This window comes from Anabrus simplex, chromosome 1 (assembly GCF_040414725.1).
Source record: "Anabrus simplex isolate iqAnaSimp1 chromosome 1, ASM4041472v1, whole genome shotgun sequence".
NCBI classification, from domain to species: domain Eukaryota; kingdom Metazoa; phylum Arthropoda; class Insecta; order Orthoptera; family Tettigoniidae; genus Anabrus; species Anabrus simplex.
In genome coordinates this window covers 1,790,932,726-1,790,949,420 of record NC_090265.1, presented here as the reverse complement: position 1 = coordinate 1,790,949,420, position 16,695 = coordinate 1,790,932,726, and the positions used below count along the sequence as shown (strand labels likewise).

Sequence of the window (16,695 nt, the reverse complement as noted above, 5' to 3'; positions counted from 1 at the left end):
CTAATAAATACGTTAAGAATAATTTCAGAGCAAAGTAATAAATGGCAGGCCACACTATACTTGAGCATTTCATTCAGAAAGAAGACTGTCATTGGGAAGACCTTTGTGAAATATGGAGTACCAAATAAGATCTTGAATCTCATGAAGAAAATGTATGAAGGGTAGATGCAAAGTAGTACATGAGAGAAAGCTCACAGATTATGTGAATGTCACAAGAGGAGTTTACCAGGGATTCATTCTTTCACCAAAAATCTTTTTAGTGGTGCTCGATAATATCATGAGAAAAATGTTGGGTAGAAGGAAAAGAGGAATATAATGGGGAAAAGACTGGAAAATTTAGAATTTGCAGATGATATTTGTCTTTTATCTTCAAGAATTAGTCATATAAAACACAGTTAGAAGGATTATGGAAGGAAGCAGAGGCTGCAGGACTCAATATAAATGTTGATCAGACCAAGGAAATGAGAGTAAATTCTAAAATTTATGAAAGATTGTTTCTGTCAGGAGAAGAGACTGATGAGGTTAAAACATATATCTACTAGGGAAGTGTAGTGGCAAGAGAAGGAGGGGTGGAAGAGGATGAGAGAGCCAGAATAAGGAAAGCAAATGGAGCCTTCATGCAACTGTATGCAGTGTGGAAGAACAAGAACATTTCAAGGAAGACAAAAATAAAAATTCTCAATACAAATGTTAAATCAGTTCTTCTATTTGCTTGTGAAATTTTCAAGGTTACACAAACTCTTGCAGACATTTATAAACCATTGCTTACAACGCATCGTAAACATCAGATGGCCTGAGATTATATCCAATGACGAGCTGTGGAGAGCAACAAAACAAGTTCTAGTTGCAGTGGAAATTAAGAACAAATGGAAATGGATAGGTCAGACTTTGAGAAAGCCAGCAAGGCCTATAGAACACACAGTAAGGTGCACGGAGGAGAGGTCATCCTAGGAAGGAAGGGTCCACCTATTCAGTACCTTTGACTTGTATAGTGTCTTATATAATTGGGACTAGTTTCGACCTCATATACGCTGGGTCATCTTCAGCCACGATCCAATTGTTGTATCCAATTATTATGTGTTGTATGTGAGCATATATTTTTCCAACTGGATCGTGGCTGAAGATGACTAAGTGTATATGGGGTCAAAAGTAGTCCCAATTATATAATTCACTAAACAAGCCAATGTATTGAATAGATGGACCCTTCTCTACCCTTTGATAATGATCAGTTGTCAATTACAGAGCATAATGAAATTCATAACCTACGAGTCGGAAGGAAGTTAAAGTAATGGCAAGTAGACGACCACAATGGAGACGTTTCACGGATGCCCTATGTTCCAGTGGGAACAAGAGAAATTAAGTAAAGTAAGTCCAGTGCGACATTAATCTTTCTTTGCCATTATTACATGTGTTATTCTATACAACTGATCACGATGTATTCACAATGACAACTAACCTCCAACTGAGCATACAAGTCAACATAGCGCCATCTTATAACAGAGTATCACATTTTAGCAAAAATTTTGCCTTACTGTGAATGCTGGTTTTTTTTTTTTTTTTACAACAGGTATTTTCCTCTCTTATCTGTCAATCATTAAATATAATCACAAGAAGTTAAATACTCTTCCTTTTTCTTTCCATGCACTCATTGTGGAGGAACATAAATCTACGTTAAAAACAAAGAATTTTCATCATTACTTGAAGTGAATTCTTCTGGAGTGTCTTTCTTATTGGGCTGATTTTGTTTCATCTGAAACAATTTCCTCTTGCAGGCTGAACTGCCATTATATTTCCTCTTCCCTGAGTTAAAACCTTTGATATTCTCTCTTTGTGTTTGTTTCTAGTTGGTATTTTTGGTAGTGGTAATTAAAATTCAGTTACAGATGTTTTAACAATTTTAAGGGTGTGTGAAATGTGTTGTGCTAGTGAAGGTTCAGAATTTTGCTGTTCTGGTCACCTCCATGGCCAAATTTGGATCTTGCCTACCTGTTTCATACAATGTAAGAAATCCCTTTTCTTGAAATATAGGTATTGTCATTTACAGGCCATATTCCTGTTGCAGTAAATAGTAAGCCCAATTCCAGTCAAATATTAATTTCTACAAGAATTGTACCTTAAGCCATGCCCTACATACTAATGTTATACGTAGTTCAAGGTTCAAGCCTGTTGCATATTTTATGACGTAAAATTTCTAGAAAATAGATGTCATCATAATAAGAAATAATTTAGGATATCTTCCTAAAGAAAATAAATAACAAGAATTGTAATTCATGCTCTGATGATCAAATTTAAAAAAAAATATATCCTCAACAGTTTCACCATCATCTATCATGGTGTGCCTAGGGAAATGAGGAATGAGGTAACTTCCCATAAGAAACACTTTCACACCATTCATTACAGGGACTAGCTCCAGGCTCAGCCAAACCCAAGGATGAGATAAACAGGCCAGTGTTCTCGTCCATACCAGAAGACATAGTACTCTGTAAACACTAGGTGTCACCAGCAACAACAACAACAACAACAATAATACCACAGCTGCAGTGTGAAGATTTAGGCTATCTGTGTAACAAACTCCACATTCTATTTTTCTCTACCAGATAACATAAAAACCAGAACTCTGTTGGGTGACTTATTACTGAATTTTACCTAATTTTGTTGAGCAAACATTGAGTGTGCAACCAAAGATCTTTTACATGTATGATATGGTATGTTGAATGGATCTTATCCCATTTCAGAAATTTGTCTTCTTTGCTGGGTTTGAGCCCTTGTTCTTGGTATCCATAAGCCAACATTCTGCCACTGATCCACATTATTATATTATAAGATATATTATTGAATGCATATTTCATAACTTTTTGTTAAAACTTTCCTTAATATTTCTTTTTAGCTCACTGAGAAGTCTGAAGCGAATGTGATAAAAGCCAGATTACTTGTAGAAGAAGTACTGAAGGAGAAAAAAGGTTGGTATGACTTTTTGTGTGTTAAAACTACCGATCACAAAGTTTTCCATAATAGTCTTATTTGCAGCTTATGCTAGGACATCTTCTTACCTTGAAGTCATTAAATAGAAAGTTTAGCATTGTTTCCTTTGAACAACCAATTCCTTTACCCTCCTCTATTCACTTCATGTTATGCCACCAACAAAGGTTCTGGATTCAAACCCTGACTATCTGAGTGAAAAGCACAACACTAATCACGCCATCTAACATGAATGGATGAATTTATGTATTATTACAAGTAATCATGCTCATATTGATCCATATTCACTATATAACTTGAGAAAAAAGAAATATATAGATTAACCATCTTGTGGTGACTTTGTGAACTTTTCATCAAAGAACTTTGTAATATACTATATTTAGCCAGCTTGTGGTAATTTTATGAACTTTTTATCAATGAGCTCCAATATTTTGTTTTGAACTGTCTCAATCATAAAGATATACACTCCTGGAAACTGAAAAAAGAACACCTTGACACAACTGAATAAAGCTTGCACAGAACACTATGAGAGGGCAGTACATGCAATGATCAAACACGCAGCACTGCGGACCCACCAGGGGAACCATGTTATCAGTCATGGAATGTTGCAAGCTATGCAACAGTTAATCACTGCCTGAGCCAGTGGCAGCCAGTTTGCTGTGGCAAACGGAGCTCCGTCTGTGTCTGCAGCATTGTTAGTATGCCACGACAGCGCGTACATGAACCATTTGTGCAATTCACGGAGTTTGAGCAAGGGTGTATAGTGGGCCTGCAGGAGGCCGAATGGTTGTACTGCAGAATTACACAACACATGGGGCGAGAGGTCTCCACAGTGCACTGACATTGTCGCCAGTGGTCAGCAGAAGGTACACATGCCCGTCGGCCTGGGTCTGGACAGCGGCGACGCACAGATGCATGCTAAGACCTTCGCATCTTACGAAGTGCCGTATTGGACGGCACCATGACTTCACAACAAATTAGGGACACTGTTGCTCCAGGGGTTTCAGCAAGGACCATTCACAACCGTATCTGTAAAGCAGGGCTATGATGCTGCGTGCCGTTTGGGCGCCTTCCGCTCACAGCCCTACATCGTGCAGCCCACTTCCAGTAGTGTCGTGATAGGTACTTATAGAAGGACAGATGGAAAGTGTCATCTTCAGTGATGAGAGACGCTTCTACCATAGTGCTTATAATGGTCATACGCATGTGTAGTGTCGTGCAGGTGCGCGCCATCATCCGGAGTGTAGACAACAGAGGCACATATGGCCAAAACCGGCATCATGGTGTGGGCAGCCATATCCTACACTGGCCGTTGTCCTCTGGTGATCGTCTAGGGAACATTGAACAGTGCACGATACATCCAAACCATCATTCAACCCGTTGTGCTACCATTCATGCACCAACAAGGCAATGTGCTTTTCCAACAGGACAGTGCACATCCACATGTATCCCGTGCCACCCAACACGCTCTCTAAAGTGAATGTCATATACCCTGGGCAGCACAATCCCAAAATCTGTCCACCATTGAACATGTTGGGACCGGATGAAGCGTCATCTTGCGCGCTCTGCACGACTGGCAGGAAATCTGACCCAATTGAGCCACCAGGTGGAAACTGCATGGCAGGTCATTCACTTTACAAAGGAAATTTAATATGTCCTCCTATTCAATACATGTACTGAATCTCCCCGATGGTGCAACAGCCCCGAAGGGCCATGGTCTACCAAACAACCGCTGTTCAGCCCGAAAGCCTGCAGATTATGAGGTGTCATGTGGTCAGCATGATGGATCCTCTTGACCGTTATGTTATAGGGAGACATATTAAATTTCATTTGTAAAGTGAAAACTGTCAATACGGAATGATTCTAATATCTTGTAATGGCAGGTCATTCCAAAAGACTTCACTTGTCACCTCTACGACTGTCTCCTTGGGGGAATTGCAGCCTCCATTGCTGCAAAAGGAGGGTGTACATGGTACTAGAGCTGATGCTGGGCACGCCCTGTTGGCTGTACTCAGATGCGAATGGCTCTGTTGGTGTGATCATGAGGTGTATACAACCTCAAGTGTTTGTCAATAAAATTTCCCTCTGCAGAGTCGATGAACTTGTGGTATTCTTTTTTCAATTTCCTGGAGTATTTGTCATTAGTACATTGATGATTTCCATTCAAATGTGTTTTATTTGCTATTAATGTTATTTAAGTTTTCATGTGCTTAGGATGGTTCCAAGAGTCAAAACATATCTATAGGTTCAATTGTTTCCGAGAAAAGTGTACCTGCAAGGAACTTATACAATAGCATGGGCTCATTTGTTTTTCAAGTAACTATAAATTTATATAGGTAATCTAAATTTGCCTGAAGTTGAATGGAAAGGAGCTGCAAGTGAAGCCCATGAACAGAAACTGGCAAATAAGTTAATTTGGGAGGGAGGATTTACACAAGTAGTACAAGAACCGACTCGTCTCAATAACTTACTAGATGTATTCTTGGTTAAACCATGGGAAATTGTTGATAAAACTGAGGTAATTGAAGGAATAGGAGACCATAAGGCTGTAATAATGGATGTAGGACTCGTACCAAAAAGGCTTAATAAGAGGGTTACACAAGACAAGAAATTGTACAGAAAAACTAAAGTTGATGAATTTGGGACTTACCTTAACTCACAATTCAGTTGTTGGATAAGTGAAGGGAGTAACGTGGATACACTTTGGGCTAAATTTAAAGGAATTATTTGGGAAGGAGAGAAGAGATTTGTACCTGTTAAGAAGGGTAAAATGACCTCAGACCCTGTTTATTATACAAGGGAAATAAGAAAATTAAAAAGAAAATGTAGAATAGTAAACAGGAAAATCAAAGAGGGTAGGGAGAGTAGAGAAACTAGAAAACAGCTAATGAGGGAACTGAATAGAGTGAAAAAGGAAGCAAAAGAGAATTATATGAATGGCATACTTCAAGAGGGTAATGACCACAAAGGGAAATGGAAAAAGCTGTATTCATATATCAGGAATCAAAAAGGAAAAGGAATCCAAATTCCTACAATGGTGGGAGAAGGGGGTGAACACTATTTAACAGATACTGAGAAAGCAAACCTATTTAGTAGGGAATTTAGAGATTCAGTAGATGATTGTCAAGAGTTGGAAACCAAAACAGAAGATAGAGAGGGAGAGAGACAGAGGGAAACAAGAAGCTTCTCATTCACAAACGAAGATATTTTCAGAGAAATCCAACTGCTTCAGCAAGGAAAAGCAGCAGGGAGTGATCAAATTACTGGGGAGGTATTAAAGACAATGGGGTGGTACATAGTGCCTTATTTAAAATTTCTCTTTGACTATGTCATAAATAATAGTGTAATACCAAAGGAATGGAAGGAATCTATAATAATACCAATTTATAAAGGAAAGGGTGATAAAAGGAAACCAGAGAACTACAGACCAATCAGCCTGACCAGTATAGTTTGTAAAATTCTGGAGAGTTTAATATCGAAGTACATCAGAGGGATATGTGATGATAAAAATTGGTTCATGAGGAGCCAGTATGGATTTAGAAAGAAATTTTCTTGTGAGGCACAACTGGTGGGATTTCAGCAGGACATATCAGATCAGTTGGATTCAGGAGGTCAGTTAGATTGCATAGCCATAGATCTTTCCAAAGCCTTTGATAGAGTGGAACATGGAATATTATTAAAGAAATTGGAGGGAATAGGATTGGACGTAAGGGTTACACGTTGGATAAAAGCATTTCTAAATTCAAGGGTTCAGAAAGTCAAGGTAGGAAATAATGTATCTCAGGAAGAGAAAGTTTGGAAGGGAATTGCACAGGGTAGTATAATCGGTCCGTTACTTTTCTTAATATACGCAAATGATTTAGGGAACAATATAACATCAAAAATAAGATTGTATGCAGATGACATAATTGTTTATAGAGAAATAAACAACATTGAGGATTGTTCAGAATTACAAAGGGACCTTGAAAGTATCCAACAATGGGTTGAAGAAAATAATATGAAGGTTAATGGAGGCAAATCAACTGTTACAACTTTTACAAACAGGAGCTTTAAAACTGAATTTGAATATACTTTGGATGAGGTAGTTATCCCAAAAGATGGCAAGTGCAAATACTTAGGTGTGAGATTTGAAAGTAATTTGCACTGGAAGGGTCATATTGATGACATTGTTGGGAAAGCATACAGATCATTACATGTCATAATGAGGCTACTTAAAGGATGCAACAAAGAATTAAAAGAAAAAAGTTACTTGAGTATGGTTCGTCCATTATTGGAATATGCAAACAGTGTTTGGGATCCTCACCAAGAATACCTAATAAAAGAAATAGATAGTGTGCAGAGGAAAGCAGCAAGATTTGTAACAGGGGATTTCAGGAGAAAGAGTAGTGTATCAGAAATGTTAAAGGAACTTGGGTGGGAAACTTTAAGTAAGAGAAGGGAGAAAACTAGACTTACAGGATTATATAGAGCCTATACAGGAGAAGAAGCATGGGGAGATATCCGTGAGAGGCTTCAGTTGGAAAATAATTATATCGGCAGGACTGACCACAAATATAAAATTAGAAGGAATTTTAGCAGAAGCGATTGGGGTAAATTTTCATTCATTGGGAAGGGTGTGAAGGAGTGGAACAGTTTACCAGGGGTAGTGTTTGATCCTTTTCCAAAATCTGTACAGATATTCAAGAAGAGAATAAACAGCAACAGAGAAAATAAATGAAATGTTAGAGGGCATTCGACCAGTGCAGGTTATTGTATATAAAAAAATGTGTGTGAATAAATTAATTCCATCCCCTGGTCTAAGGAGTTTGGACAGCCAAAGTAGGGGACTGCCTGTAGGGGTGAAGTACAGTGGGGACTTCGAGGGCCCTGGGACCGCTACGGTAGCTGTGAAGGCCCTTCAGGAACTCTGAAAAGTGGTGGCAAAAGGGGCTCTGGTTAAGACGCAGCAGGTCGTTATGCTACTTAGGATCCAGAACGGGTAAAAAAAAAAAAAATAGTAAATAAATAAATGCAATGTAAATATTAATGTTATACCAGTTTTATAGTATCATTTGAAGCAATTCCACATACTGTATATCAGTTGACTATATTTGTAAGTAGGACAGGATATATTATAAGTAGAATTTTGTAAACAATATAAATTTATTAAGGATGAGCTGTGTGTTTAATAGAAAGCATTGTTAGCGTAAATTGTATAATATTGTATTATAGGAAAAATTTTCTTCTCTTGTTAATTTAATATTTAGTGCTTGACAATAATGTATTTTAGTGTACCATTTGCCACCGAGGTAGACACCTCATTTGCAAATAAAGAGATTTTGATTTGATTTGATGTGACAAACAACCTCTTTCATTTCTGTCCTAATAATTTTGTAATTGTCAGGTTATTCTAGGCCACTGGAGTTTTCTTCATATGATCAATCAATCAATCAATCAATCAATCAATCAATCAATCAATCAATCAATCAATCAATCAATCAATCAATCAATCAATCAATCAATCAATCAATCAATCAATCAATCAATCAATCAACCAATCAACCAATCAACCAATCAATCAATCAATCAATCAATCAATCAATCAATCAATCAATCAATCAATGCACTTAGGGTGGTTGACCAGGTGGCAGATTCCTGATCAATTGTTTACCTCATACTTACATGTATTTACAATATTGTTCACTCGGCTTTTTCTTAAATATTTTTACAAACTTGGAAATTCATCAAACATTTCCCATGATAATTTATTCCATTTCCTCACTCCTCATCCTATAAATGAATATTTGCCCCAATCTGTCCTCTTGAATTCCCACTTTATCTTCATATTATGATCTTTCCTACTTTTAAAAGCTGTACTCAAGGTTATTCTTCTACTTATGTCATTCCACGCCAACTCTCCACTGACAGCTCAGAACATATCACATAGTCGAGCAGCTCGTCTCCTTACTCCCGAGTCTTCCCAGCCCAAAGTTTGCGACATTCTCGTAACACTACTTCTTTGTCAGAAATCACCCAGAACAAACCATGCTGCTTTTCTTTGGAATTTTTCTAGTTCTCGTGAGAGTCCCGTACACTGGAGCCATACTCTAGTTGGGGTCTTATCAGAGACTTATATGCCCTCTCCTTTACATCCTTACTACAACCCCTAAATACTCTCATAACCATTATCTGTAACCTTTCTTAACTACTTCATTAATATGATTAACCCAATGAAGATCATTCCTTATATTAACACCCAGGTACTTACAGTGTTCCCATGAGATACTATCACCCTACAACTTCACACCATTGTCTGCTCTCCATCTCACTACATTGTTTAAGTCTCCCTCCAGTCGCTCACAGTCCTGCGTATCATTTACTACTTTATACAGTGTAACATCGTCCACAAATAGCCTTATCTGTGATTCCAGATCTTTACTCATAGCGTTTATATATTGTGTTTTCAGTAGTGTATGGCATATCCACTGGACCTGGAAAATTTGCTACGACTGTCATCAATACAGAAAAATTAGAGTGAGTAAATGACCTACTTATATTGAATGCATTTTATTATACATAGTACAGTCCATTCCTCATACTTTCTGTATCTCTCTCTTTTAGGGAATTGCAGTATAATATAGTTACCTCACATGCTACTGGAGTTGCTCCCCTTTGAGTCCTGAGCGGACAAGAATGTTACTAGCTCTGCGTATAAATGTCTTAGCTAAAGGATACAGTGGCATTTCACTAGAAACTCTTCAACGTCTCATAGATGCATTCAATTGTATGTATAATGGCCATCTTTCACTTTTAAATGTAATTTAGATATAACCTAATACTGCCTTAGCCTGTGAAATAAATGAACACAATCTTAGAAAATCTTCCAGACTGATACCTGTAGAAAATAAGATATTGAACTTACCTATAATATCCATCCTCTTCAATGTATTTATCTCTGCTAATGACACACTCATGTCAACATCCCTCGTACCAAGCAGTATCAAGCATATACATTCACATGCCAAAAGTCATGGCATCCTGTAGGCCCTCCTCTAGCTCGACTAAGTGCAGCAACTTGTGTCATCCATTTCATAAGTGGAAAAAACATCTGAGGAGATATTCTGACCCATGTCATTTGGATAGCTATCCACAACTTCCTGTTATTCATAGATGCAGAGTCTTGGGTGAATGGTCTTCACTACTACATCCAATAAATGCTTGACAGGGTTCATATCAGGCAAACAAAATAGCTGCAGTAGTTGTTGAAACTCTTCAGAACGCTCCTCAAACCAGTTCTGCACAACTTTGTCCCGATGGCACGGTACTGGAATATCTAATCATTGTAGGGCTACATGAAATCCATGAAAGACTGCAAATGGTTATCAAGCAGTTCATTGTAACAGTCACTGATCGACGTCCTGTTCAGATGGATCATACTATGTGAATACACCCCACACCATTATGGAGCCACTATCAGCATGAACGGTGCCTTGTTGACAACTGGGGTCCATGGCTTCATGGGATCTGTGCCATATCTGAATTGTACAATCAGCTTGAAACAACAGGAACAGTGACTCATCGGATCAAGTTAGATGTTGCCATCCTTGGGTCCAATCAGCAACATCACGCACCCAGGTGAGACGCTGTGTGCAGTGTCGTGGTGTTAACAAGGGCAGACTGATAGGTCTTCTACTCCCATATCCCACTGTTGAATATGCACTGAATGTCGATGTGATCTGAGCTAGTGTGGCTTGTCTGTTATCACAAACGATTGTAGCCAATGGTGCTAATCGCAATCATTGACAATCTGTAGTCGGCCACTGTGGGTGGTATAGCCTTCCATGATGTATTCCCCATACACACATGATACTATTTACCGAGGAATGTTCAATGACCGCACAACTTCGAAAATGAAATGTTCTATCCATCTGGCCCCCACTATCATGCCCTGTTCAAAAGATGATAAAATTCACGTCGCCTTGCCTCACTAGCATAGACGGCATTTACATTCACTCTCAAGATGTCAGATCACACGTCTGGGCACTTCCAAGATATCATGGGACCGAGCTCGATAGCTGCAGTCACTTAAGTGCGGCCAGTATCCAGTATTTGAGAGATAGTAGGTTTGAACCCCACTGTCGGAAGCTCTGAAAGTGGTTTTCCGTTGTTTCCCATTTTCACACCAGGAAAATGCTGGGGCTGTACCTTAATTAAGGCCATGGCTGCTTCCTATCCACTCCTATCCACTCCTAGCCCTTTCCTGTCCCATTGTCGCCATAAGACGTATTTGTGTCGGTGCGACGTAAAGCAACTAGCTAGATATCATGGTACAGAAGCATCACCAACTCCTCCTCCTCATCATCATCAATGCAACGGCTACTCTAGATGTACTTAATAACATTGACCCACAGATTAAATTTACTTTGGAGTCAGAAAGTAATGAATCAATTAATTTTCTTGACTTAAAAATCAACAGATCGGATTCATCTTTTGCTTATAGTAGTTTTAGAAAGCCTACACAAACGGCAGTCACGATTAGACAAGACTCAGAACACCCACGGAGTCAAAAAAACTCTACATACAATAGTTTAGTAGAACGGACTTTTAGGATCCCCATGACAAAAGCTAATTTGAATAAAGAACTCAATACAATCCGTTCAATGGCTAAGGCTAATGGTTTTAGTGACTGCTTTATTGAACGTATCATCAACAAGTTCAGGTACCCAAAGACAAGCCTAATCAAATGGCGTTCGCAATATTTACTTATAATAAGGATATATATAAGTTTACTAATATTTTCAAGAAACATAATGTTAAGGTTTCGTTTTGTACTGATAATAATAATAATACAGTTGTATTGCACACTTCAGCCTCAGTTAATAGATCGAACCCATATTCCAAATCGGGTGTGTATAGATTTAAATGTAACGACTGTGGGTGCACATATCTGGGTCAAACAGGATGAAGTTTTAAAATTAGATACACGGAACATACTAATGCCATAAAATATAACAGATTTTCCACGGTAGGCCAGCATGTACATGATCTAAAGCATAAATTCACATCTATAGAACAGGACATTGAGATCTTGGAGAGCTTAGGAAATGGAAGTTTGCTGGATGTTACAGAGGGTTGCTATAATCCAAACCTTAATTTAAATGAAATTTCTGAAAAATCAAATATTTTTTTTAATTTCCTTATTGAGTTTTTTAAAAATATACATATCCCAGTCAATAGGACGGTGTTTCATACTATGCGTAATAGCTTTACTAGTTGCTTTTTACGACCACGCCCTCCGGAGCTCCAACAAGTTGCCACTCCTCAGTTGCTCCTCCCGCTTTGCCCTATTTCCCCCCTTCGGTCCCGACCAACCTTGGACACTTGATTACTATCACAACACTGCTCGCTAGGCTTCATTGTGCTTCGCATGGACAGCGATCTTTTGAGGTGAGTCACGTAAAAACATTTAAGTTATAAGATGTAATTTTATATATTGCCTCTTCAGTTAAGTGATAGTTTATTACAGGTCCGCATTGAACTGGGAACATTGTACTTGTTAACGTCTTACAGGACCGATTTCTCCCTTCCACCTCACTAGGATAGCTTCATTAAAGCGACTCTGAAGATTTTATTGAAGTATTTTAATACGATCCTACGTCGCGTTTTAAGAAGTGTGATAAATTAAGCTAATGTTTCTTCAAGACTATTTTATTTTTAAGTTGTTGTTCTTTTAAATCCACGTTATTTTATTAGTGAGCAAACCAGTTTGCATATGTTTTTATTTAAGATTTATGACTCGCAAGACTCGGACTTGTAGAAAATATGGACTTTGAGACAGTATAATCGTAACACAGTTTTAGGTTGTTAATATGGTTTTAAATTGTGTTCAATTTGACGTAGATAAACTTATCTTATTGCCAATTTTTCCAAGAACCTATATCAGCTGATGATGATGCAAATGGGCGTCAAAACTAGTTCTGATTGAAATATATGTTGTAATTTCATCTAAACAACAGTTTTTATGTATTGAATAAGGTGGATCCAAATTATAATAAAAGTTGTAATCTTGATTCAATACGGACAAACAATGAAATTTATTAATTAATTTATTAATTTAACACAACACTTCCGCATTTAGCCTTGTTAAAATGGGAAACAATTCGCAAGTGGCCCTCCTAGTGGTGTGACCTGGAAAGTCACGCTAAATTCAAATATCAATGGAAATTCATATACTGAAATGGATAAATAAATTACGCCTAGGAAGAAAGTGTTATTAAGATACTAACTTCCAAGTTGCTGAAGCAGTTCTGGATTTATTTTTTTTTTTTTTTTTTTTTTTTTTTTGCAAATTGCTTTACGTTGCGCTGACACAGATAGGTCTTACGGCGACGATGGACAGGAAAGGGCTAGGAGTGGAAAGGAAGTGTCCATGGCCTTAATTAAGGCACAGTCCCAACATATGCCTTGTGTGAAAATGGAAAACCATGGAAAACCATCTTCAGGGCTGCCGACAGTGGGGTTCGAACCCACTATCTCCCCAAGACTGGATACCTATTCTGGATAAATGAAAGAAGAATTATTTAACAGGTTGTTATTTAAAGAGTGAAATTAGACATGTAATCAAGATGTGAAATGCACTTCTGAGAAAGGGCTTGATCCTTCACTTATGCATTTGTTTTTTTGCTTTAGCATACCTGCCTGAACTTTTATTGTTAGATTCCAATTTAACTTTATTATTCTGCAGATGAGCAACTTGGACCTTTAATTTAGAAACCAAAGCATTTCTTTTAGAGATAATTTTTTGAGCTTTACGCAGTTTCTCTTTCAGGAGTGGATACTGACTTATTCTGTTTAGGGAGTCTTGTATCTGGCAGAATAGCTGGTGATACTACATGAATATTTTCAGCTGATGCTGATGTTCCATCATCCTTTTTTTTCTCTTTTGGAAGGGGCGGTGGCAATTGACATTTTAACTTTTGGGAGATTCTGTCTTGGTACAAATAGATAGATAGATATTTATTTCAATAATTAACTCCAACAAGCCAAAGGCTCAGATCCCGTCTTTAATCTGAGAAGAGGGGTAAAAGAAAGAAAGCATGAAAATGTTGTCGATAGTTATGTTTTGAGGAATATTTATGTACAATTAGAGTAAAAATATAACATACCATTGGCTGTATAGTCGGGGATTTCTAAAGTCGCTGGCCTGGAAATGATCTGAACAGATCTTATAGTTTTCATACAAGCGTATTGTCCCTTCATGCCTTTGCTGGTGGGACCTAGTGCTTACAGTGCACTATGTCTTCTGGTATGGGCTAGAGCAATGTTGTTACTTTTATTGATCTGTCTCTATCTTATCCTTGGCTTTGACAATATGAAAGTGACTGAGGTATGAGCGATGATGGTAATACCATTCCTTATGCAGCTAGTCCCTGTTATGAATGATGTAGAAATGTTGCTCATAGGGTCGGATGATGCATGCATTTTAGTGGGCTTGGCAGACTGATATGTATTAGCAACTTCTGGCTCAGTGAGGAAAGCAACGGGAAACTACCTCCCTCTTCATTTCCCTAGCGTTCCTCTTCAGTGATGGCTAGGCCATATATGACAGCTGATGGCGGAGCTGTTGAGGATACAACCAGCCTTCGGGCTAAGGACTGAACATACATCCATCGTCCCTTCTTCCTTGTACACCGTATCCAAATCAATTCTCTGACATTTCAAAACCCACAGATCACACCTGCAACAACACATCAGTATTGAAGGTTAACTGCTGCACTGTACAATAAAATAAGTTTATTCTGTTTTAAGCCAGTTAAAATGTGTGTCACACAGGTCAGAAGTTTAGGAAGTACTATAAAAATCCCTTTGTCACTGGAAGAATATATATGCAAACACAATATTTACTTACATTTTCTTGTCACGAGGGAAACGGAAGAAAGACAGCGAATCCTTCTGCACTTTTTAGTTATTGCAGCCAAACACAGCACATATCTTTCCACTCATGTTGAGAGGAGATAGAAAGGAATGACACACGCTACTACAGGGTCTTTTTTATGGCTTTCTCCGTGTGTCAGGGGAACACGCACGGAAGGCAATAGCCGGGTGACTCATTTGCCGAGAGATATATTGCTCTGAGTGGTGCTGCGGAGCCAACTAAAAAAAAGACCCTGTATTTACTTATGTTAACTTACTGCAAACGCATAAATAACACCAAAAAATTCACAAACATTACCTCTACTGTATTTGGTAGAAGCTTTCTGTATTCTGTAGCTAATCTCCTGATGTACCGGTATGGTATTGTCTGAAGACAGAACACTACCTACGTACTGGAAGTTTTATACAATATCCATCTCCTCATCTCCAATTCTTAGATGAAAAGTTGTAGAGTTTCTACTCATCACCAAGCCAACTGTCTTGGTTTTGCTGATTTTAAGACCTAAGGTTCTAAAAGCCTCCTCGTCTAGCTTGTACTTGTGCTTCTGTCTCACTGCAGACCAATACATCATTGCAAAAATCAGGGCATTAGTTGTTGGGTCCTTTCTTTTAACTTGTTTTAGGACTTCATCCATTATGATTACAAAGAGGAGTGGTGAAAGACAACTTTCTCGCTGGACTCCTCTTTTCATTTCGAACCAACCTGACCTTCCATCCTGGATGTGGACACAAATCTTGGTTTTATCATCATCATCATCATGATCATCTACTAAATACAATGCTTTGTCGCTATAAGCACATCTGACAACCTTCTTCTAGCCTCTTCATCTTGCTGTATGAACCACCCGCCAATTCCTGATATATGACATCCTTGGTCGTCCCCTGGTCCTCTTTTCCAGTACTTTACCTTCAATGATGGTTCGGAGAAGAGAGTCATGTCTCAGTACATGTCCAAGGAACTTTGTTTTCCTCTTCTTTATTGTGTTCATGAAAAAAAAAAAAAATGAGCAATCCCCTTTTGCATTCCTTAAAACAAGGTAATTTGTTTTTATCTCCATCCAACTTGTTTTTGTAATTCTTCTCTAAAACAACATTTCTGTAGCCTCAAGTATTGTTTCTTCCTGTTTCCCTAATGTCCAGGTTTCGCATCCATACAGTAGCAAACTCCAAACAAAATTCTTGAGAAATGATTTTCTGGTCTCCAAACTGAAATGGTTGTTTAGCAATAAGTTTTTCTTATTTTGGAAGTCTTGTTTTGCTACCACTATTCTTTTCATGGTTTCTGAAAAGGACCTGATATCAGAAGTAGTTACACTACCCAAATAAGGGAATTATATGACTTGTTCTATGGGTTTCATCATATTACCTTTAAATACTGCTATTGCATGACTTTTGGCATGTCAGTGTGTGTGTACTGTATCTACGAGTATATATCATGCAATGCATTCTATACATGAAACAAAATATTGATCGCTTCAGAAAGAAAGGTAGTCAGGTTGTGAGTTTCACAAATAGGAAAAGTCCTCTCAGTTTAAATTACTGCATTGATGAGGTAAAAGTTCCTTTTGGGGATTATTGTACGTACCTAGGTGTTAATATAAGGAAAGATCTTCATTGGGGTAATCACATAAATATGATTGTAAATAAAGGGTACAGCTCTCTGCATATGGTTATCAGGGTATTTAGGGGTTGTGGCAAGGACGTAAAGGAGAGAGCATATAATTCTCTCGTAAGACCCCAACTAGAGTATGTTTTCAGTATATGGGACCCTCACCAGGATTACTTCTGGAAAAAATCCAAAGA

The 16,695-nt window shown here is 38.1% G+C and overlaps 1 protein-coding gene across 1 annotated transcript in view; it reads left to right on the top strand.

Moving 5' to 3' along the window:
• The window catches only part of LOC136882845 (histidine ammonia-lyase), a 116,583-nt gene that overhangs the window by 39,864 nt on the left and 60,024 nt on the right, over window positions 1-16,695 (top strand). Inside the window, 4 exon segments of the mRNA XM_068229767.1 lie at window positions 2,888-2,960; window positions 9,426-9,492; window positions 9,580-9,620; window positions 9,623-9,742. Coding sequence (XP_068085868.1) covers window positions 2,888-2,960; window positions 9,426-9,492; window positions 9,580-9,620; window positions 9,623-9,742 — 301 coding nt within the window.